At 42.4% G+C, this 24,661-nt stretch overlaps 1 protein-coding gene across 3 annotated transcripts in view; it reads left to right on the forward strand.

Annotated features, from left to right (window-relative positions):
* The window catches only part of NR5A2 (nuclear receptor subfamily 5 group A member 2), a 137,999-nt gene that overhangs the window by 70,849 nt on the left and 42,489 nt on the right, over positions 1-24,661 (forward strand). For all 3 annotated transcript variants that reach the window (XM_059413053.1, XM_059413051.1, XM_059413052.1), the window contains 2 exons: positions 4,357-4,476; positions 14,247-14,394. In XM_059413053.1, coding sequence (XP_059269036.1) covers positions 4,357-4,476; positions 14,247-14,394 — 268 coding nt within the window. The remainder of the gene's footprint in view (positions 1-4,356; positions 4,477-14,246; positions 14,395-24,661) is intronic.

Genomic DNA, 24,661 nt, shown 5'->3' on the forward strand with positions numbered 1-24,661 from the left:
CATCAAATTTACCCCGTGCTTATATTCACAGAGCTGCATACAAACTCTGTCACCCAAAGCATCGTGAAGCTGCATACTCACCAATTTCCAGATAACATGAAATACTACATAATCAATTATGGAAAATAATGAAATGGAATGTTGGCATGGGAAGCCCCCTCAGAGAGTGTTAAAACAAGGAAATCAATGGCTCAGGAGGAGTGTTAAAATTACAATCGGTCAAGAAGTCCTTACGAAGGGGCAGCTGTGGGTCCAGACCTGCCAGCGCATGTGGGAAGGGTCTGAGGCAGATTCTCCGGGTGTTTATTGTGGGGTAAAGTTGGTTGTTTATTCCACAAACACGGAAGGACAAGCAAGCAAGCTTATCTTGTGGGCTAGGTACCAAAGATACGTAGGTGCCAAGCAGAAACCTTGCAGAAGCTAATTCAGTCAATTGTTTTTTCTCTGAACAAGCATTTATAAAATGCATCTTTTTTTTTTTTTTTTTTTTTTTGGCTGGGTGCTGTTGGGGGGCACCGTGGGAGCTCCAGCCGCAGGTTTTGCCCCTATCCTCAAGGAGGGCAGACAGATGAACAAGCAGTTACGGTACTTGGGGAAAACAGGCAGAGCGAAGATCCTATGTTAGACACAAAGGAAGACATGCTGACTTGAACAGTACAAAAAAGAAAAGCAAAAGCGAAGTGCTGATTATGGGAAATAGACATGTTCACCTGTTCTTGTAATTTCTGAAACAGCAGAGGAACCAGGAAATCCCAGGTTTTAAAAGCCTGATTTCTTACTGCCTCTGGAGGTAGGCAGCAGTGGCCAGAAGTGGGGATGAAAAAATATCCAGCCCCTTAGTAAGAAACTTACAGAGGATGCATCAGAGCAAAACTTTCATTTCTTCCTTGGCCATTGGCTGGCGTGCGCGCTCTCTCTCTCTCTCACATACACACACACACGCACACACACACAGAGTTAGGCATAAGATCTGAAAACGATACACCTCATTCTTTTTCTGAACATGATACACCTGGAAGTGTGTCTTCAATATCCCAAAAGAAAAGAAAGCCTGGAGAAGTCAGGTTGTTTTACAGTTGGAACAGGGTTTGATGCTAGAGAACTCTTGACTCTAGTATTTCTGTCCTGTTACATATGAAAGTAAGGGACCATCATCTGCAGACGAAGAAGAAAAAGCCCTTAAAAAGAGAAAGTTCCCAAACTTCTGCTTCTTTTCATCTTCACTCCCTTTTCTCTCTTTCTGTGTGGCCAGCAGATAATCCCTTGGCTCTTTCAAAAATGGGAGCAATATATGCACTTTGAGGGATCTCTGTTCCCCCACCCATTTTGAAATTATGTGCAACATTAACATGTGTAACAGTTGTTTCTGGGGAGACAATCTCAGGGGGGAGTATTTTAGGTTCCCCTGAAAAGAGTGATAAATAACTAAAGCTTCATAGCTCGCTCGCTGTCTCTCACATACACACACCACACAGTCCCCCAAACCGTAAAACATACCGTGGATGGAACCAAATTGTCATCATAGACTGATAAATTTGAAATAAGATGCTGAGTATGATTTTGTTGAAATGAGAGTATAACAAAACCCAGGAGAGCATAGTATGTTTTGAAATCCCCAGAAGCATCTGGAGAGGCAGTTCCTGGAATGTCCCCTGGATGCTACAACATGTATAGTTCTGGGACATTTGGCCACAGATCCTTGTGACAATAGTTTGTGAAGAACAGTTAGGGAGGTGTCTGCATCAACTGCCGCCCAGAAGCTGACTTGTCATAGCACACAACACTGTGGAGATTCTCCGGTAGAGAAGAATGTGACCTCCTCCTGTCACTAAATCACGGCGTCATGTTTGCGTGGATATTATCGACCCTGAGACTCATTTCACAAGGTGGGCACTGCGTTTGTCCTGCTCACCATTATATCCCAGGTCTGGTACTCATAACCTGCCAAATAATCAGCTCTTAAAAATACTTATTCACTAGGATGAAGGAAGTTCTTTTTATTTTTTTAAGATTTATTCATTTATTTTCTTATTTTAAAGGAAGATTTTATTTATTTACTTACTTGAGAGACGTAGAGAGCAGGAGCATAGGGTAGAAGCAGAGGGAGGAGGAGAAGCAGACTCCCTGCTGAGCAGAGAGCCCATCACTGGCCTCAGCCCCAGGACCCTGGGATCATGACCTGAGCCGAAGGCAGAGACTTCATCAGAGCCACCCAGGGGCCCTTCATTTATTTTACGGAGACAGAGAGTAGGAGCGGGGGTGAGGGAGAAGAGGGAGAGAATCTTCGAGCAGAGTCCCACCGAGCGCAGAGCCTGACTCAGGGTTTGATCCCACAACACATGAGATGACAACCTGAGCAAAAACCAAGAGTTGGCCCCTTACCCAGCCGAGCCACCCAGGTACCCAGGAATGAAATTCTTTTGGTCAGAACAGACTAAGTGGTTCCACATACTTGTGGTGGGGATGCTTGGGGATAGGTTTCCCTGACCAGAGCCTGATTGTAGTTTTGTGTAGTTGCAGTGCTGCTGCTTTTCTCCTCCACAGAATCAGTGAGGTCCATCAGGTGTGAGCTCTCTGTCTGTCATTTCTTCATTTGTGTCTTATTTCATCCTCACAAAAAGAATCTCCTATATTTTTAGGTGAGAAAGTAAGTCTTAGAGAATTAAGTAGTTTGACTAAGCTTTCAACGCTGGAAAGTATAGAACTGAGTCTTCAGTTTGTCTCTGTACCTTGGGTTCAGTGCGCCCTTGACTGTGTTCGCTGTATCCTAGACTCATGCCAATCAAGTTTATCACAAGCTCACATCAGTACTAATGAATGTGTGAGTGGAAACTTCCTAAGAATCAGCCAGCTATCTGCAGTTCCTTTGAATGGCTACTTAAAAATGAATTTGTTAAAAGTAAGTCAAATTATCTTCAGTTAGAAGATTCTAGCACCCTCTGATGTAATTTGGAGACAGCCTAGAGCTTGACAGAGAGAAAGAAAATTTTTTAGGAATATCACTTGACCTCTCTGAGCCCTATTTTCTCATCTCTAAATTGAATATAATGATACCAGTTTGGGTAGCTTCAAAGGCATATTCTATCAGCTAAATCCAAAGCAATACACAAAACCTCTCCAAAACTACTACGGAACATAATCGATGTCAGGTGTTACTTTTATAAATACATAGTGTATAGTCTAAATATGGCCACCACATTCGGAAAAATTGGATCTTTGGCTGGTAGATATTACAAAAGGAAGATCCTGCTGTTACAGGTAGCCATTGCAGTGGATCAGTATGGTCTTCGCATTCAGACCGTAGGTGGGAGAGAGGGTATACCTCAGTGGTAGAGCATTTGACTGCAGACCATAGGTGGGTCTGTGAACTGTACGTGAAATAAGAACGGTTTTGTCACTGAAGAATGCTGTCTCCTGGAGGACGAGATGAAAGAAGAATAAAATGCCCACTGGGATTCAGCATCTTTCATTTTAATCCACATGGCAGTCCTATGAGGGAGGCAATATTCTTGGTTCATTATCCAGTCACAGAAGCCGAAGTTCAGAGAGTTTCTAGGAAAATCGTCCAGATCATAAAGCAAATGTAAATGAGTCTCAAGACCATGATTGGTCATTGTTCTGTTCAAACTTGGACTTCCAGTTAATCCGGATCCCAGATAATGGCAGTGTGTCTCTATCTTCCAAAGTCCTTTGTGCTGGCATGCTAATTGTCTTTTATTTATTTATTTTTTTTAATTTGTTTTGACAGATCACAAGTAGGCAGAGAGGCAGGTAGAGGAGGCGGGGAGAGCAGGCTCCCCACTGAGCAGAGAGCCCAATGCAGGGCTCTATTCCAGGACCCTGAGATCATGACCTGAGCCGAAGGCAGAGGTTCAACCCACTGAGCCACCCAGGCGCCCCATGCTAATTGTCTTTTAAAGAAATCTTCTCAGTTTGGCAGCTTGCTACTATCAGTGTACTATTTTAGCTTTGTGTCAATGTAGTAAACTAGATACGTAAACACAGGCTATTTGGGGTCATTCTAATGGGGTCTGCTGAGGACAGTGTGAGGCACCTGGACCTCCCACGAGCACACTCTAATAGCTCTGTGAGCATTAGACAGAACGATCTAATGGAGGGCCTTTTCCTAGCAGCTCATTGATTATAAATACTACTCTTAAGTATTCATAGGTGGAAAAGTATTTGTCCAGATGAAAATAATGATTTTTAGGAGCATTTGAGCATTTGCACCATGGTGGCCATTGGTGGAGGGAGACCTCAAGCTTATAGTGAGTTATCTTAGGTAGAAAATTAAATGAAAATAAAAAATGTAGAGACTAACAGTGTCAATTTTTTTTTTTTTTTTCTGTTTTACAGGTTGATGACCAGATGAAGCTGCTTCAGAATTGCTGGAGTGAGCTCTTAATTCTCGACCACATTTACCGACAAGTGGTACACGGAAAGGAAGGATCCATCTTCCTGGTTACTGGGCAACAAGTGAGTATAGAGACCCCCCACCCCCCAAAAAATGTCTTTTTATTAAGCATGTTCAGAATGGCAGGAATTTAACTAGGTCAGAAGCACTCTGGTGCTTTGAAAGGAAAAGATTGGCTGCAAATAATTTAGAAAAGCTGACTTGGTGCACTCTGTTCCTACACTGATGATTACGGTTAAACTTGTAAAAGCAAACATAATCACAGACATTCTGCTGCTTTCACTCTGCTGGGATTGGAAGTTGTGCTTTGAAGGCTCAAAACAACTGTTAAATCAGAATTAATGATGAGTACCCAGCCATCTTTCCTCGGATTTCTGCGTTCATCTACACACTTGTTTTGTCAGTTACTAAAAAAAAAAGCTTATACCTTGTGGAATCCTACTGTTTTGGCATCATAGTGGTGGAAGAGACTGATTCAGACATCGTACATAAATATTGGCATAAAGGCATGCGAGGGAAAAGGGCCAGGAGTTCCAGTTTTTAGGAGCTACCGTCATTCCAAAGGAAGATGAAAAAAAAATTGCTGTTCATCCCTACTCCTTTCTGAATAGATACTCGGTGGGTCCACAGATATTTATTGGGCATCCGACAGCGTGCCAGCCACTAGTGGAGGGCAGTGGCATGCATTAGAGACCCTGTCCTCATGACGCTTGACATTGTAGCAGGGAGAAGCTGACCATAATGAATCTTCATGTAACATTTATGTATATGAGAAACGTATGATGTATTAGAGGTCAAAGTGCTTGTCGAATAAAAGAAGAAAGAAGAGGACGTGCTACGCAAAGGAGAATGCACACGTATCCAGGGGGTACGTGGTAGCCCGACCCAAGGATTGCCGTGTTCAGTACGAGCAGTTGGGTTTGGTCTTTAATGAGAAGGTGATGTTTAGCAAAGACTCAAAGGAGGAGAGATTGTTGTTGGCTTCACCGATATCTGGGGAACGGAAAGTACTTAATGGACCTAAGTCCAACTTTATAGGATTTTGGCATGTCCCTCCCAGTCCTTCGCCTTCCTTCAGTAACTGATGTGATATTAAAATAAATGCATGGAACCCCTTGATTCCCTAAGTCCATTGGGTCATTCCTATTCAGGCCTCGCTGCAGCGTTCCGCAGCGCTTCCGGACTCCGTTGCCCAGGCCCCGTGATCTTTTACATGCAGCCATAAATGTTTATGTGCTGTGAAACCACAGCAGTGCCTATTTGAAAATGAAAGGCTGTCTCCATGCCATTTGCTGTATTATTCATAAATCACCTTTTCCCAATCAAATTAAAGGCAAGCACTATTTCAGAGTTTTTGCAAATTGGATCAATTCAACCATCTCCATCACTATCTGGTCCCCGCTTTCTGTACATCTCTTGAGAAAAGCCTTCCAGGCGAGCAAATAAAGTCTCATGGGCTTGACTTTCTGGGCTTTTAAATTTGCGTTGAACATTTTTGTCCGGGGACCCAGGGTTTTGGAGGACATGTACCCATTTCTAGAGTTTCCTCACTGGGTAGGCCTCCAGCTCTCTCTCCACCCCCTTCCCCGTTTCCCCCTCCCCTCCCTACCCGACGAGGAACTGCATTAGAAGGAACCTCAGCCCACAAATTAATTTGATTTCATTTCCTTCTGAGTTTCAGAAATCAAATGGGTTTGTACTGTTCTTTCTCAAAGCACTTTCATTCTTGCTCTTTAGAAATACTCCTTATTTCACATTTCATTTTGCCTTAAGTGCTGCCCCTGGGTAAAGGTAATTACCATTTAAAAAGTAGGGAAAGTGCATTTCTTGTCTCTGATTTTCAAAACCAAGAACAGTCAGAAATAGATGGTATTTATCATCTTAAGTATCAATTACTGCTGCTTCATGTTTTGCCCTCACAACCGAATACCGAACTCCCTAGCGAAGAGCTAGTTCTTCCCCTCTCACCTTTCCTGCCACCCAGAGTCTTCTAGCTCCCTCCTCTGCCCTCGTGAAGTGAGTCACCTTTCTGTCAAAGCCCTCCCCTACCCCTTTGCATCCAATCAATGCAGACCTTTGTGAAAATTATGGAACAAACCTTGTATTTTCTATTGTGGAATAGGCTAAACATTTTGAATCTATCTCTGGGCTTCCTGCAATTTCTTATATATTTTTCTTAAGGATTTGATTGGCTTTATTAAGTGGTTCATGGATTGGGTAGCATTCAGTTAGGAAGTAGAGAGACGCTCTGGCAGTTTCTTTAGTTCTTTCTTGGGGGGGAGGGGCAGGAGGGAGGGAATCGTAAGCAGGCTAGGTCTTCTGACCCTGAGATCAAGACCTGAGCCTCTGTCAAGAGTTGAAAGCTTAACCTCCCCCGACCCCGATAGTCACCCAGGTGCCCCAACCTGCAATTTCTTAAAGCAAAAGAAGTGCTGTGAAGGAAGACCCTTGGAAAGCGTGTGACCTTTGCAACAGAATGAGGAAGATATTTTAATGTGGAGTCATAGACAGATTTTTACATCTATATAGCGCCTGTTTAGTGCTGAATATGTTAGGTGCCTGAAAAGTATCAGCTGATGGTCCAGAGTAGAATTGCCCTATCGTGACCTATGAGCTGAATTAAAACAAGTTAACTTGGACTCAACACCCAGAGCATGCTTCCCCACCATCTCATCTCTACTTTCTTACACCTTCCCATTTCCGGTCGTGGGGCTGAGACCCCAGTACTGGTCTGGCATTAAGAAGTTGCTTTCTACGGCAGTGGGCATGTACTGCTTCCCACCCTGAGATGCAGAGAGATAGGTGAAAATGTGATGTATAATTTCCTTAGAACAGTAAATACCTCCCTGACGGCAAATGTGGGAAAACCTAGATGTTTTTGTTAAAACAATAATAGATCATTTGGTGTATGCTAATTTTAGGACGATTGTTACAATAATGATGAAAGGAACGACTACAGGAAGCATAAGAGTAGAGCAATATTCTGAGGGGAGGGGAAATGATTTTTCTTTTAAAATTTTATTTATTTGAATAAATAAAAGAGCAAACAAGCAGGAAGAGGAGCAGAGGGAGAGGGACAAGCAGACCACGCTGAGCTTGGAGCCCAGCATGAGACTTGATCTCAGGACCCCAAGATCATGACCTGAGCTGAAACCAGGAGTTGGACGCCCAACAGACTGAGCCACCCAGGCATCCCCAGGGTGAACACTTTTTTTTTTTTTTTTAGCATGATTTTAAAAGGAAAATATATGGAGGTAGTTGAAGAAAACAAAAAGAGGGAACTTAACCCTTTTTTAGTATATGATCTAATAACAGTCAAGCTCCTGGCAGAGTATATTTTCATTACTAGTACATGGCTATTTGCCGTCTGGTATGAAAATGTTGAGTGTGTGTGTGTGTGTGTGTGTGTGTGTTAACACACATTAGTTTAGTTGAGAATTGAACTGACTGGTGTTTGAGTTCCTGTTCCAAAATTTACTAGCTATACCATCTTGGGGAACTCCCCTTACCATTCAAGTTTCAGTTTCTTCACTTATCCAGGGGGGATTGTAGGGGAATCTGTGTCAGAAAATTGCAGTAGGAATTACAAGAAATAGTTCTGTAAAGTACGGACATGAAAATTTCAGGGTATCAAAACGGTGTGAACAGGAGGCTGATAGGAGGTCAACAGCCCTGTGAAGAAAGTACTCCTTATTATTAAGAGCATCCCCATTTTACAGATGAGTAACTGCGACAGAGAGAGGTGAAGTAGTTGATGCAAAGTCAAAATACAACTAATAAAAGCAGTAGAATGTTCTGATCTAGGCAGTCTGGTGCCGAAGTTTGTGTTCTTTTTTTTCTCCCTTCTTTTTTTCTTTTAAGATTTTATATATTTATTTAGGAGACAGAGAAAGAGTGAGGGGAGGAGCAGAGGGAGAGGGACCAGCAGACTCCCTGCTGAGCATAGAACCTGACACAGGGCTCGCTCTCCCGTCCCTGAGATTATGATCTGAGCAGAAATCAGAAGTTGACGATCAGTCAGCTGAGTCACCCAGGCGCCCCAGAGTTTGTTCCTTTTTTTTTTTTTTACTTTTCAGAGTTCCAGAATGCCAGAATTCATTGTTCATACACCATACCATACCAGTGCTCCAGGCAATACGTGCCCTTATAATACCCACCCCCAGGCTCACCCAACCCCCCACACCCCAAGAGTTTGTGTTCTTAACCAACATACCATACTGCTTTTCTGTATATCTCACAGATGCTACAAAGTCTTCGTGTATAATTTCTGTGCATGACAGCTTCTGTGAAACTTCCAAGCAAGACACTCATTTCTTCTTTATGAGCCTAAATATATAAATGGCTTTGTTTTACTTATAAATTTCTTGGTGTGGCATTGTCATCACATTGTAAAAATAAATTTAGATCATCAGAAGCATTTTAATGTGATTATTATGTACCATTATAAAATTATTTCAGCATTAAGAAAATGCTAGAAAGAAGAAAAAGGGTCACTCAATGTTACCACTCTAAATCAACTGCTTTTGTTGTGTTTTCTTCCTAAATGCGGCATTTTCTTAATTTTCTAAAGGAAACAATTCCTCTGCCACCAAAACACATTGACCTACTACCACAGATTTGTGCAGAAATGTGAACTTTGAAACAGTGATAGATGCCTCAAGTCATGATGTTGATATCATGTTGAAAAAAAATTAAACAGCATTCTTCCAACGAAGTGTGTAAAATAACCCTATGGACAGCTTAACACTCACCTACAGGAGAAAAACAGCTTGATTCACTTAATTTAAAAACATTCACGAAGACCTGATAATTGAAGGAAAATCAAAAATGGGGGGGGTGGAATTAGACAGCATCCCGCCCTCGCTGGGGATAAGAGTTGTAATTTATCGTCTAATGACACTGATGACTAAGCCTCGCAGAGGGCTTTGCACTGTGCCCTTTCACAGGTAAGCCGCGCGACATCGGTTCAGATAAGAGGGGAGGAAGGTTCAGAGGAGGAAGTGCACAGGGAGTCAGATGGGCGTGTGAAGCTGTCCAGATTCCACTTCTAGAAGGAAGTGCCTTATTTCTCAAGTGACTGTATTTGACCAAACTCCTTCACAGGTTGAGACAGACACCTGCAAATCCTCCCAGGGTTAGAGGAGCAGTGACAAGGAATTTCTGGATAAAACTTGAACTAAACTAACTAAACTTTAACTAGCTAAAATCCATCACCTTTTTCAGCCTCAACTAGAAGAAATACGGTACTCCCACATTACTCGGTAGAAAATTCCAGGTTTGGGGCGCCTGGGTGGCTCAGTCAGTTTGGTGCCTGCCTTCAGTTCAGGTCATGATCCAGGGGCCCTGGGATCGAGCCCCACAGCATGGGGCTCCTCGCTGGGGAGCCTGCTTCCCCCTCTGCCTCTGCCTGCTGCTCCCCTGCTTGTGCATGGTCTCTCTCTCAGATAAGTAAAATTCAAAAAACAATTTCCTGCTTTGCTTACAGAATTTTCTCAGCTGCTCCATGATGAGTTCTTCTAGAACAAATGAAAATGTTTATGATGAGTATTTTAAGACTAATAAATAGTAATACTCAATACATCTCAATCTGTACCACCAGGACTGTAGTCCTCACACACAAGCCACCCAGGCAGCAATTCTGTGTCCGCCTGAGCATGCATATGGCGTCTACACAGTGCTTTATAGCATCTCTGCTAGACAGGCTAAGGAATGCAAGGCCCCACCTGCTCCTTGTTCCAATATTCTGGCATTTTCCTCCTGAATGCAGCTCATGGTAAATTTGTTACAATAGACAAGGAAGAAAAAGACTAGACTGGTTTTAAATGGAGGGGATCTCCAGGGAACTGGTGCTTGGAGCTTGAAGAGGGAAAGGAAAAAGTTGGATAAAATAGCACAACTTTTTCAAAAAAAAAGTCCCATGGCTAACAAGTTACCTAGCATATTATGTTCACTAAATAAATGTCTGCAGAATTGAGTGCCTTTGTAGTTCACTGAGAATTAGAGCAATTGAAAGAATTCGACTGCAGGGCACCTGGGTGAAGGTTCAGTGTCTGCCTTCAGCTCAGGTCATGATCCTGGCATCCTGGGATCAAGCCCCATGTCCAGCTCCCTGCTCAGTGAGGAGGCTGCTTCTCCCTCTCCCTCTGCTGCTCTCCCCTCTCCGTCTACCACACCCCTGCTTGTGCTCTCTCTGTCTCTCTCTTCCTCAGTCTCTGTCTCTATATGTTTCTCAAATGAATAAATAAAATCTTTAAAACAATAGTAGTAATAATAATAATAGAAAAGAATCCCACTGCAAAGAACAGCCCAGGGCACCACTACCTAGTATTGGAATGAGGATTTGGTGATTCACACCAAATTTCTTACTTAAACCTAAGGTCAGCTATCATGCATTCATTTTGTCTTTTTAATCAGCCACCTATATAAGCATATGTTAAATCTTGTTAAGCAAAAAGAGAGTAATGATTATTGGTAATATTATTAATAATTTTAGTAACTTACATTAATAATTAGTGTTAATATTATAACATCTGGATTATAAAATGAATTCTATATCTTTAACATTAAGAGAAGAATTTGTTTCTATCCAGTAATTTAAAAATACATGTACATAAAACCTATCTGTGTATATATATACTTACATACACATATAAAATAACAATGGAGTACTTTGAAGTGGAATTGCTTTTAGTATTTGCATATTGTAGCTAATTAACAGCCACTGTAACATCATCCTAAGGGAAAGGTCTACTGGCAACTTATTCATTATCTTCTATTATTGTGTATCATATTAAAATGACAGGCATCTTACAATGTACAAGTCATCAAAAATCTCAGTTATTAGAACTAAAAGCAATTTAGCTAAAATGGTTTCTTCCTTCATGATGAGTGAAACTTATCCAAAGGGGACAGCAGCTTATAGTATTTCTTCAATATCTGCCTTGAATTTAATGGCACAAAGATTACATGTAAGAGAGCAATAAATTAATTTTACTAAGTACATAAAAGACAAGGCCAGCTGCTCCTGAAATGAGCACAAACTCTGCATTCAACAAGGAAAATATAATTATGTTTGTAATAAAATGTAAGGAAGTTGCAGATCGGTGTGCTGTTGCAGGAATAAATCACCCATCCTCCTTCGGAGCCCTGCAATTTGATAAATTATCCTTGAAGGAAATGTTATCGGAGCTCCCATTTAATAAGCATGTTTGAGCTTTCAAATTAGCATGTAAATAAATGTATAGCTATAAAGTTGTTGGTATGCCAATTGATTCCCCGAAGTTCATCTCACTAAAGGTCTCTAGCTGAATGGAATCTTATGAAACAATTGCAGTTCGTTTCCGGTATAGTGCACTGTATTTTCAAGTATAAAGTTCTGGGACTTGAACTTAGTATTACACACCTGTTAGAACTGCACACATACCAAATTTTAATGAACCAGTCTTTTTTAAAAAACGAGGTTCTGGTGAATAATGTACTACATTTTCAAGCATGATGTTCTAGCATTTGAACTTCTTGCAGACTGGTTAGAACTATGCACTTAAAAAACTCCGTTAACTTCATGCTACAAAATATTAATACCAGCATATTTGCAGTTTATTCTAGTGCATTTTCCTGGTTGAAGGCTTCACTCGAGATCTTGATCAAATGTGCTGTGTACATTCTATGCTGCAGCTGCAGTGCATTCAACCACCGATTCTCGGCTTAAATTGGTAGTATTATTCCAAGTACGCTCATTTCCTGATAATCACCGAAATGGGAGGCACCTTTACTATCCTCTAGCTTAACTGCTTTATGTAAAGATGAGGGCACCAAGGGATGGGGACTCCATCGGACTTGCCCAAGATGCTTCATCTGTAAGTGGCCGTGTTGGCCCAGATCTCCTGTCCTGTCCCAGTTTTCTTCCACTCTGTGACCCCACAGGGCCTTCCTGCTGTCATTCACGCACTGATCCTATTTGTCTCTGGAGGATTTCTTTTACGACCTGGGGGATAGGGAGAGCGTGGATAGTTGCTAAAGAATTGAGAGCTCAGGCACCACTTTAAGAAGAATTTCCCGGGGGCCCCCCGGGTGGCTCAGTGGGTTAAGCCGCTGCCTTTGGCTCAGGTCATGTTCCCAGGGTCCTGGGATCGAGCCCTGCGTCGGGCTCTCTGCTCAGCAGGGAGCCTCCTTTCTCCTCTCTCTCTGCCTGCTTGTGATCTATGTCAGATAAATAAATAAAATCTGTAAAAAAAAAAAAATCAGAAAAAAGAAGAATTTCCCGGACCAGAAAGATGTCACAGAACTGGCAAAATGGTAATTCAGACATCCCTTTGGGGGCCACACTGACCGTCATCACATATTCCAATGTCCCAGCTGCTTGTCCTCTCTGCGTCTGGCTCAGGTTTCGGGCTGCCTGGGTCCTGACCCTTTCACACACTCTGAAACAGAAACCAAAGGAGTTCTTAGAAACACTTGATGTTTAAATTTAGTGGACAGATGCCAGCACATGGACAAAAAGCAGGAAGGACAGTGCTGTGCTTGATACAGCAGACCTAGAACACACATTAACTGCGCCTTTTTCATGCATAGTTGACTTTATATAAACTGATTGACACCTTTGGGGGTCGTCTTTCCACTGACTCTTAATTTTTCTCACTCTTAAAAAAAGGTTTCTGTACATCCAGTATTCTCTAGTTAAAGCTGAAAATTCAACTCATCATATTTACACAATAAAAAAAAAAAATCCATTCTGCCTTGTTTTTAATTGCAAATTCTACTCCGGGGACTAGTTCTCCTGCTTAGGAGGCAGCCCTGTGCCTTCTCGTAGAGAAGCAAGTGCAGTCAATTATGGTAATGAAATGTCAATAAATATAAAAATTTAATACAGTCTGCTCCGGGTGAGTGGCAGATGAGGACCTGCCTCCCAGACAAATTTGCTGCTGCTGCAAATATTAAATGCACCTAAAAGAGTATCTGGTTGCCTGAGAGCTCTCCAGTACAAAAAGGATGGGAGCATCAGATACCAACTGGGTTTTCCCATTATGCTGTAATTGCAGCCGCAAAACCAGTACCGTCATTGACAGCCGTCCCAACATCTTAACTTATCATTATAAGCTGAACTTTTTATGTCCCCATGAATAATCTAAGATTGGTGCATTGCAGCACCTTTTAAAATTTTTTAATGGAGAAGAAAATAAGCTTTTTTTTATGTTTTCCATATTCAGAAATAATTCCTCTTAAGATGATTGGTGGCTTTAGAGAGAAATATATTAATAATCATATGAATGAAAATAGTGGTTGTTGCTTTTTAGGAAGTAACCTGAAGAAGAACCAGAATGCGATTCTTTCCTCCTTCACAAGCCTGCATTCTTGGATAATGACTGCTTCCAAACATAGTCTTTTAATAAAATAAAAATGGGAACCTACCTCTTTGTGCCTTCACTTTCTCATGCACCGGTGAATTCATCTTGTGCTCTTAGAAAGCTATTCTGGATTCACTTTTTAGGGGTAGTATAGTTTACTTTCAACATACTTGAGACCCAGTTAAAAATGTTAACCTTACATGAAAATGTAATTTTACAATAGAAAAAAGATGAAGGTAGACATTTTAGGTAGCCAAGATCTGTTCCCTACAAAGTTTATCAAAATGATTAGATATATCAGAAAAATTAGGATCCATCTCAGAGTCCTAGTATGTCTCAAACTGTTTTTGGGGGGAATGTCCCCACTGTTACAAATCTGTAATGCCATCTGATTTTACCCACGATTCCTAAAAGTTTCAGTAAAATATTTGTCTCGATTTTTGTTTGTTCGTGTGTTTCTGATTCTGACACACAGTTCTGTGTTACAGGTGGACTATTCCATAATCGCATCCCAGGCCGGGGCCACCCTCAACAATCTCATGAGTCACGCACAGGACTTAGTGGCCAAGCTACGCTCTCTGCAGTTTGATCAACGAGAGTTTGTGTGTCTGAAATTCTTGGTGCTCTTTAGTTTAGGTAAGGCATCCTTTTCTCATACTCTGTACAACCAGATGTGATTCGATGGTGCCGGACTCTGCGTGTGTTGAAGTCAGTACATGCTTTTTTCTACCAAGATACTGCCCTCCTTTTCAAATGATGGAATTGTCAAATGTGAGTATATTACGTGTATGTCTCTGCATGACTCATCCCCTGCGAGTAGATGGGTTGGGGCATGGAAAAGGCAGTTCTTAGGCTGGAGTCCTGAAGTTTCTCCCAAAGCGGACATAACGAGTAGGCAGTAGCCATAGAAGGCAGTGTCAGAAGGCTGAATGGAGATCGCTTAGGAAAGACGTACAGGATCAAAGTGTAGGCACCTTCTGTTGATCGTTTCTATGTGCCTTTCATTAGAGCTTGCGGACTACTATTTTTATTGTAAAATATGGGTCATAATTAAAAACCTCTTTCTTAAATCTCGATCAGGATTAACCAGAGAATGTTTATAACTAGATGCATCACTATGCAAGTATAAAAGATGATGGTTGTCAAGGGGAAAGGATGCTTCTTTAGGAAAGCTTTGGGGAAGAAAGATAACTAAGCAAGACAGATTGGCTAAATCAAGGTTCTCAGTGAGTCAGTTGAGAAAAATCACCACTGCTTGGAATAAAAAAAGGATTAAGGAGATGGATTTTTATTGACTTCAAAGGAACAGATTTTTCTGCCTGTCCCATACTTGATTTCTGTATTTTGTTGGCTTAATAAAGCCAACTTAAATAAACGTTTTGCCAAGTCCATTTATTGCTTATTGGCAGACAGCTAAGGGAGGCAACTTCCCCTGAATGAAAAAAATGCAGAAATCAGATTTACCAACATATGTTTTTTCTTTAGTCTTCAGTTATAAGAGAGTTGTGAATTCATAGCCTAAGAAATAAAACAATAAAACAAACTGCAAAGTAAAACAGATGTGTCTACTCTCCAAATTTGGTACTTTCTCTTTAAAATTCCTCTTGACAGCACTGCACAACTGTTGCTAATAAAGGGATAGTTTGAAGTAATAGAACCAGAGTTAATTTTTCACATGTAGTCAACATTTAAAATAAAAAGAACATTTTCATATTTTGGAAAATGCGATAAATATAGCAAAAAGTAATGTCACTGAAAATTTAAAAAGACAACAGAATTTCATAGATGTAGTGTTCAAAGGTTTACAATGCCAGGACTGGATGCCGTGTGGTTTCTGCATTAACTGTTCTAAGTAGGAAAGTTCCATTCAAGTAAGTTGACATCTTTTACCCATGAAGAGTTTTTAGAAAATCAAGAGGAAGATAGCACAGGCGTGCTTGCTCTAATCTTACAGGCCGTTCTGGTGTATGGCAAGATCTTAGTCTTTTCAGCTGGCACATTTGATCAGTAATTAAATGGAAAAAGTGGCAATATTTGTATAAGGAATCTTAGAGCATCTTAGTGATAAACTATTTAAAGAGAGTCATCTCACTTCAGTAGTATTTTTATTTTATTTAAAGATTTTTAAAGTTTATTTGAGAGAGAGAGCACTCATGAGAAGGGGAAGGGTCAGAGGAGAAGCAGACTCCCTGCCAAGCAGAGAGCCTGAACGGGGCAACTTGATCCCAGGACTCCAGGATCATGACCTGAGCTGAGTCGCTTAACCCGTTGAGCCACCCAGGTGCCCCACTTCGGTGGTATTTTAAATTAGTTGAATAACTGCATTTCATTTGAAGATGTAGACATTAATGATGGGCCGTGTTTTCTTGTCCTCACTTTTATCTTACCTTCATCTTTTTTCAAAATTACTGTGCTTTCTGCCAACACTAAGGAAGTAGGGGCTAGGGGCGGTGGTGCTGAAGTGCTTTCAGTCCTTGAACCTCACAAATTATCCTCCTGGACTATTGGGCCATCTATGTCCCAGAACCTCAGCCACACATACTCCTATTTGAGTGTGTTGATTGTGTCTGGAATTTGGGGACCACTGAATGTCTAACTCACTGTCCCTTAAACTGCCTTGTTTGTTGTTTAAGGGAAAAAAAGAAAGCTTAGCTTTCATATCAGAGGCAAATAGAGTTTTGATCAAGTTTATTTATTTATTTACTTATTTATTTTTCAAGGGTTTATTTTTAAAGAAGCAAGAAGATGGTAACTGGCAGTAACATTCTGGTAGTTTCCAGTTTGCAGATGGAAAGTATTTCCCCCTGGAGAAACAATAAATTATCTTTTTGTGCAGCTTTATTGTGGTATGTGGATAATCAACTTTTAGGTACCCAGGCCAGTCCTGGAACACCTGTTTCGCCAGTAATGGGAATGAAATCCTAGCAGAGCCCCCCTTGAAAGCTGAGTCCAAGTGCAGAATCGGTACCTGCTGTGTCAAACCCTCATGAACTTTGCGTACCCCTTTCTGTCCAAGTCTGAAAACCCATGCATTCTGATCCCAGCCCAGCGTTGAGCCTCTCTGTGAGGCTCAGAGTGAACTCAAAGCCAAAGTGAGGACTCTGTGAACTGATCATAGGCTCGGGGCTGTGTTGAGATTGGACTGTAGCAGTATTCTCTTGGTGGATGATGAAACCATGTTTACCAGATGGAGCTGGTGAGCGAAAGTAGGATGTGAGCCCTAACAGGTACAACAATCGAAGTCAGATTGGCTGGTGCTAAAGCATGGCGGCAAGGGAGAGCAAGATGAGTTTGGGAGCCAGTAGATCAGTATGGCTTGAGGGAAGCCTCAGTTATGGCCAGAGGGGTGGGTGAGAGCCTGGTTATGGAGGACCTTAAGGCATTCAACAAGGGTTTACTAAGCACTTCTCTGTGTCTGTTAGGTGGGCGCCGGGATATGGTGGTAAACCAAAGTAGGTACCATGATCTTCATCCTGTAGGCAGTTAGGAAGTACGACTGGATTCTTAAAAAGGGGCTGAGGTGTGGGTAATGTAAGGTGATTTGCGTTTCTGGTAGTGATGTGGAACGTGGACTGGAGACGAACAAGGCTGGAAACTCTGTTCAGAGGTGGTTTTAACACTCCGTGGAGATAGGAATGTGCTTACATGAACAAGATAACAGGATGCAAACCGTGTGATAGAGTTAGGAGGAAGAAGGGCCACATGAGTCTTAGGTTTCTAGGTGCTTGAACCAGAATAGAAGACTCTAGAGGAGCAGTAGCCTATTAGTGGAGTCAAATCAAATTCTGGTAGAAGCCGTCCTCCTCCTAAATGTCATTCTTCACTAAAGCGGAGTCCTGATTCCATGAAAACCTAATGACATGACTAACCTAAATGTATCGTTGACTAGAGATTTTCCATCCCACTGCCTGATTTCTTTTTTTCTTGTGCAAGTTGTATCCATCCAGGAACAGACATCAGTTAGTTAAGCTGTTGAAAAAAGAAGTTCAAGTAAAAAATGTCCCCTCTCTCAGAGAATTTCTGTATATAATATAGTAGGCTCTGGGGGCCCAGTCTGCTAGTAATGTTTTCTTAAAATCCGGTTAAATATATATATATATATATATATATATGATTTTTTAAAAAAATTTCCTTAACACTGAGATAACCTAACTTGAGCCCGTTGATAATTTGGCAAAAGAGGAGATACTCTACATGGGGTATTTAAAACTGATGACCCAAGAGAAGATAAAATAAAATTTTTGATGTTGATCTGTTGGTGTGTACTTCCACCTTCTAAAAAGGAACCCAAGTGACTGATGAAAGGAAGTTTGCTGTCTGTCACCAACAGTGCAGAAATAAAACTCGTAGAAGTAGTATGTGGAATCACGACCCTCAGATAATGTCGCTATTGCATGGGTTCCAGAGATGAGCAGAATTCCCACAGACATGATCTGAAGACAAATGCAGAACTGGGAAACAGTCACCTGATTTCAGCATATCCTGAATAGTGTCCTTACATGGTCAAGTCCATCAGGAGTATCTGTGTGGCTTCAGTGCTCAAAGCGACCGGGTAATCAGAATGTGCCAACTGAGATGTTACTCTAGCCTTTGGATTTTCTTAGCCTCAAGACTTAATGGCTGGATGCTGCTGGACTCTTGTTATATCCCGGGTGGCAAGAGAAAGTACTAGAGGCATACTGCATATTATTTCCCCTAATGAAGGCCCTTGATTTGTTGTAAATTATTCTCTTCTTTGCCCAGCCGGTGTTTCTCAAGGCACTGTTTTATATTCAGCTGTGTTAAAGAGATTGTTTTTCTCTTTGAGGGGATTTTCCCAGCCCCCAAAGCAGCTAAGGTTGCCCCAGGTATAGGCTGTCTGAGTCCACTGGAAGGGTGAATGATTCTGCTCTGTTCTGCGCTGCTTCTGTGCAGACCGTGCTCTATCTAGACTGGGGCTCAGTTGGGGTTAGAAATTGTCCTTCACTTTTCTCTGTATTCCAGGTGTCTGGCACATTTCCTGGTACATGGTAGAGGCTTACCATAATACTACTGATGAAAAAGGTCCATACATGGATTGATTTAATTTTAAATCAAAGCAAAGCCTTTACCAGAGTGGTTTGGTGACATGTCATAGGAGGTTGTTATGTCTCAAGAGCAGGATAGTTTTCTGAGTATAGTTTTTCCAGAGAACTCTACTGTACCTCCTCAAAGTTAAATTATTTCAGTAACAGTTTGCATTCTCCCAGTGTATAAGGGGAGATGTTCATTTATTAGCTCCTGGGGAAGGCCAACTTGCAGAAAGACTAGAAAGAATATTCATGGCTAAAACTAGGTGATAAAGGCATGTCTCTTCCAAGCAAATGCAAGATCGTAAGCTGTCAGCCCATGGTAAGTAACAGTAGTTGAGGAATGTCGTACAGCTCCTTCTTGATACTGATGGGAGCCTGTCCACGCTAACTTGGCTGAACAAAGTCATACCTTTGCTCATTGTGGTAGCTCTTGGCGTCACACCAGATTTCCAAATTTGGAATGAGACATTGACTGTACCATCACACATCCCACACGAGATTCGTCCTCATGGTTAGGCAAAACGCCAACAGGGAAATGGGCTTCCTGTGACCCAAGCCCAAGTCAGCACCTCTGTTAGAGTTTACTAGTTGATCACAAACAATCCCATGTGGGAACTCTCATCTCTGGGAGCACTGGCACACATAGACACTTCGTTTGGAAAATGAAGGCTTTATACATGGGCAAAGCATTGCAGAGTGGCTACTGATCTTACATCTCACTTAATAAGAGCCAACTGGGACCTGCAGGAACATTCCACTGCAGTCAGGAAGGGTGGCGTTTAGAAGTTTCTGTGTTAGCACCACCCAGAATTGAACGGCAGTTAGCACCACCCAGATTGAACGGCAGTTCAATCCGGAGCCCTGGAGGGAAGACTCTGCTATTTTGCTCAGTGAGAAAGACCATAATGAAGCTGCCACCAAGGCTGGTGTGTCCCTTCCTGTGCTGAGCAAAGCCCGCCTGTGCATACCGTCCTCATCTCATCTGAGGGGTTGTTAGCTGCCCCTGGGAAGGCTATCCTAGTCATGCAGAGGAGGGCCACAACTGGTTGCATAAACTACAGTTCCACCCTTGAACCCAGGTCGTGAACCCAGGTCCTGACCTTGAGCATGGTTTTGTGATGTAAATTACAACCGTGATTTTCAAAATCCCACCTCCTGTGCAGAAACACCTGATAAATTTACCGGTTAGGAGGTGATCCTGAGAAAGAAAAGTCATCTGTGCTCTGGACTCCTGCACCCACCCTACCTGAGCTGCAGACCCCTAGCGGGAGTGTGCATGGATGGAGAGGGCACAGTGGGTGTCCAGGTGCTTCCTCTGCTCAGCGCTTCCAGAGCAGCCTGGATGTTCTAGAACACACCGCGGGAGAAGGGAATGTCAGGTGTCACAAAAAGAAAGAGGGTACTTTTTTTTGCCCAGTTCTCCAGAGGCCCAGCAACGTGTTGGGTCTGAGGGTTTTTTGTTTGTTTGTTTGTTTGTTTTTTACTCTCAGACTGTGTCCCTGTTTGTGTAAGGGGTGGGGGTGGCAGAAGAAAGCCCAGCTCTAAGCAAAGCAATAGGAGCAAAGAGAAATAGGAATTTGCCTTTTGCTTTTTTGCCACATTAAATCGAGCTAATGAAAAAGGTTTCCAAATCCAGCAGAGAAATCTCGCCACGTTGACTAAACTCTGTTTGCAGTGCCTAAAGCAAAATGGACTAGTCCTCCTATAAATCAAGAGAATGAGGGCACAGGTACGGTTTGCTATAAAGCAAACCTACGGCTAATCTAGGAGAGGGAAACAGGAGCACCTGCTCCCATCGCTTAGCTGACTGCCTCCCTCCAGAAGCATCAGCAAAACTTCCGGAGGGCGGAAAACTCATACAAGTTTCTATTTGTGTGCAATCACAATGTGTGTCTGGATATTAATTCCGTTGTGAAAAAAGCACAGTTGTCTGCATATTCCGGGATTCCCTTTACCTGGTATCCGCGTAACAGATGGTCTTCAACCAGCAAAAACCAGTCTTTCTGTTACGGGGTCATCGTCCTTGCTGAGGTTGGTCCCAGGATTTGTCCTATGACAGCCTCCCTCTAAATACGATCAAACACCCACATCATATACTGCAGACGCTCCTTTTCCTACACGTGTGCATTTGCGTGCGCGCACGCACACGCACACGCCAGCTGGCCTGCCTAGTGGTGCAGTGCCTTCCTCTCACATCTTCACCCAAGTGCATTGGTTAAACTGTTCCTCATGAAGTCAGATAAGCAAAAGAGGTATCCCAGGGTTGTTCTGAAAATTAGCATTCAGCCTCGGCTTTTACCTTTTCATATATGGTATTCTAATTTAGAAAAACACTCACTAGACACTTGTCAGATAACTATGCATATCTTCATACTAATGCCTCGCTGATACAGACGCAGCTGATGGTGATGCCGGCAAATAAGCGTGTCCTAAAATTTATGTAATCATTTGAAATTCAGAAAAGATTGATTAGCATTCAAGGGATGCCACCGTTCAATATTTACACCATAGAGATTTGGCAGAAGCAAATAATGGCACATAAAGTTGATGCTTGTCTTAATTAAATGCAGTATAATAGGTGTTGTGTGGATTTTTTTTTTTTTTTCTTTCAGTGAGCAAAGCAGTTTAGCCAAGACCAGATATAATTCATTTTGGAGTTCTAAGTTTGAACTTAATCAATACGTATTTACGGCCGTGGAAGAAGTGATTATCATTTGTTATCTGCTGGCACAGGGATATAATTGCCCAAATAGCATTTATTTAGGCATATTTCTGAATAGCTTATGCTTAAAAACATTTATTATTTTTTCGTTGTTAATGCTAATACTGTCGTTTTGCTAACTACTGCTATTTAGTGAGATGATTTTTCAGAGATGTACTGGCCCGGCGAACTGGGACTAGCCAATAAAGAAAACAACACGAACGCTTCACTGCTCGGGTGGGCGCCTGTCCCTGCTTGGGTGGGCGCCTGTCCCTGCTTCGGCAGTACCAGCTGCCCTGTTACAATGGCAGAACAAAGTGGCTGGACTAGGCCACACTCCAAAGAGGCTCGTGGGCTGACGTGGTCCACGCAGATCCTACACACCAGTGCACTGGATACCCCAGGCCCTCGGGGTATTTTTCTGGAATGGAATCCCTTACTGCTTTAGTCCAGTCAGTCCAGTCTTGAGCTCTGGCCGTGTTTGGTTAAGAAGTTTAGATTCCGGGGGGCACCCGGGTGGCTCAGTTGGTTAAGCAGCTGCCTTCGGCTTGGGTCATGATTCCAGGGTCCTGGGATCAAGCCCTGCATCGGGCTCCCTGCTCAGCAGAGAGCCTGCTTCTCTCTCTCCCCCTCTCCCTGCCGCTCTGCTTACTTGTGCTCTCTCTCTAGCTCTCTGTCAAATAAAAAAATAAAATATTTAAAAAAAAAAAAAAGTTTACATTCCGGGCGCCTGGGTGGCTCAAGTGGGTTAGGCCTCTGCCTTTAGCTCAGGTGTTGATCCCAGGGTCCTAGGATCGAGCCCTGGATCGGGCTTTGTGCTCATCAGGGAGACTGCTTCTTCCTTTCTCTGCCTGCCTCTCTGCCTACTTATGATCTCTTGCTCTGTCAAATAAATGAATAAAATCTTAAAAAAAAAAAAAAGGTTTAGATTCCAAGCCGAATGATTCAGGACAGGAACCAAGAATAAATTGGAAGTTTAGAGAGACCTTTCATCGGTTTAAAATAGTGAACTCCACAAAATATATCAAGTGTCTACTGGGGCAAAGCCATCGTACTGATCATTGTATGAAAGGGCAACATACAGTCTTTCCAAAGGGAGGGGAACTCCTCAGTGTGGTACAGAGCCACACTTCGGACCCCAGGGACGCTTGTGAGAAAGGTGTAGGGCCTTAGGTGGAGAGTCGAAAACACAACACACCGTTGCAACACTACGTGACTTCTCTTCTCTTCCTTTTTGTTCTGCTCTCCTTTCCAGTGAACCAGCACATGCCCCCCACACACATTAGTCTCACCCGTCCCATGTTGTCAGTGGGAAAGCTTTTCTTAGGGCACCTGGCTGGCTCAGTCAGTAGAGCATGGGACTCTTGATCTCTGGGATGTAAGTTCGAGTCCATCGTTGGGTGTAGAGATTATTTACATGTAAAGAAAACCTCCAGGAAAAAAACAAACAAACACAAAATCCCTTCTTGGCTCTCATGTTACACGAATCTGACAGTGATCAGGGGCATGAAAAGAGTTGGGGCTCTTTACATGGGATCACGTGGAGCCTCAGTAGGGGATACCATTCCTAAACCCCACACTCTGGGCTACCCAGGTTTTTGAGAGAAAGTTTGGCGTCAGCCCTGAACAGACACCGAATCCTAGAGCTGTACCATAGCAAAGAAAAAATCCTAGAACTATACCTTCTGAATAAGGAGATTGAGACTAACAGACACTGTGAGTCGTGCACAATCCTACAGAGTCGGGTTGTGCTGAAGGTTTTAGACTCGATGCCCAGGAAAAGAGCACAGGCATGGATGGATTTCGGTAATTACTGAAATCCCACTTGTGCATTATTTTCAAAATTAGATAGAGTTGTGGGAGGGGGCATCCTTTTTAATGGCATCTTAAACATGTTACCATTGTGATGCATAAAAATAATTTCCCAGAAGAGCAAGGCATGTGCGATACATTTTACCACATCAGAGCTGTTGCGTGTGCCGTGTCTGGGAGCTTTGAACTTTGGAGGAAGACGTCTGGCCCACAGTTGCTCACTCTCTGATTCTCCCAGCTTTGTTGGGGGAATGTGGAGCTCTGTGCCGTTCACAAAGGTCGGAGTGACCTGGAGGACAATGCTGTCCCCAACCTGGACAGTTCCGCCTGATCCCTGTGGGGTGTGGCCATATTCTGGTTGTGTATTCCTGCCTTGGAATAAATAAGAATAAAAAATAAGAATTGATAGCACCCCTGAAATAATCATTTCTTTCTACCGTTTGTCCTAAGAGAAAAAAATGATTATTTTACCAGTATTACGATCTATGTTGGACTTCTTTTCTTTTCTTTTCTTTTCTTTTTAAATATTTCATTTATTTATTTGACAGACAGAGATCACAAGTAGGCGGAGAGTCAGGCAGAGAGAGAGGAGGAAGCAGGCTCCCCACTGAGCAGAGAGCCCCATGCGGGGCTCGATCCCAGGAGCCTGGGATCCTGACCTGAGCTGAAGGCAGAGGCTTTAACCCACTGAGCCACCCCGGGGCCCCTGTTGGACTTCTTTTCTAAGGTGCAGATTTTTTCATTAATTTTTAAAATTGTAGTAGAATATATATAACACAAAATTTACCATTTTAACCATTTTTAAGTGTACACTTCAGTGGCATTAAGTACATTCACAATGTTTTGCAGTCCTCCATCCCCAGCATTTCTCTCATCTTCCAGCATTGAAATGGCATCCATTCAACAAGGACTCTCCATCCCCTCCCCCACCCCTACAACTGCCGCTCCCTGATTTATGAGCCAAAGTTTATTTAGAAAGCACTTTTTACATATAATATCAGTATTAATATAATATAATTTTAAACGTTACAGTAATTTTGTGGAACTCCGTGACCAGATTCAGAACTTGGCTGTGGCGCCCAAGGCATGGGTAGGAGTCAGAGCCCATGCTCCAAGTCAGGTTTTCTAGTTCCAGACTTGTCACTCTGTACCACACAGGAAAGACGGGCTTAGGATTTGGGTCTGGAAGAATAATACATAAAGTAGTGAGAGAGGAAGGGGAGGCATTCAGAACTAGTTTCCTACTGAGGTGGTATGGCTTAGTGATACAGACTACAGGCTTGAACTTAGGTTTTTTTGTTTGTTTGTTTGCACTCTTGGGCAACTTAGATCACCTTAG

The sequence above is a fragment of the Mustela nigripes genome, chromosome 10 (assembly GCF_022355385.1).
Source record: "Mustela nigripes isolate SB6536 chromosome 10, MUSNIG.SB6536, whole genome shotgun sequence".
Classification (NCBI taxonomy): domain Eukaryota; kingdom Metazoa; phylum Chordata; class Mammalia; order Carnivora; family Mustelidae; genus Mustela; species Mustela nigripes.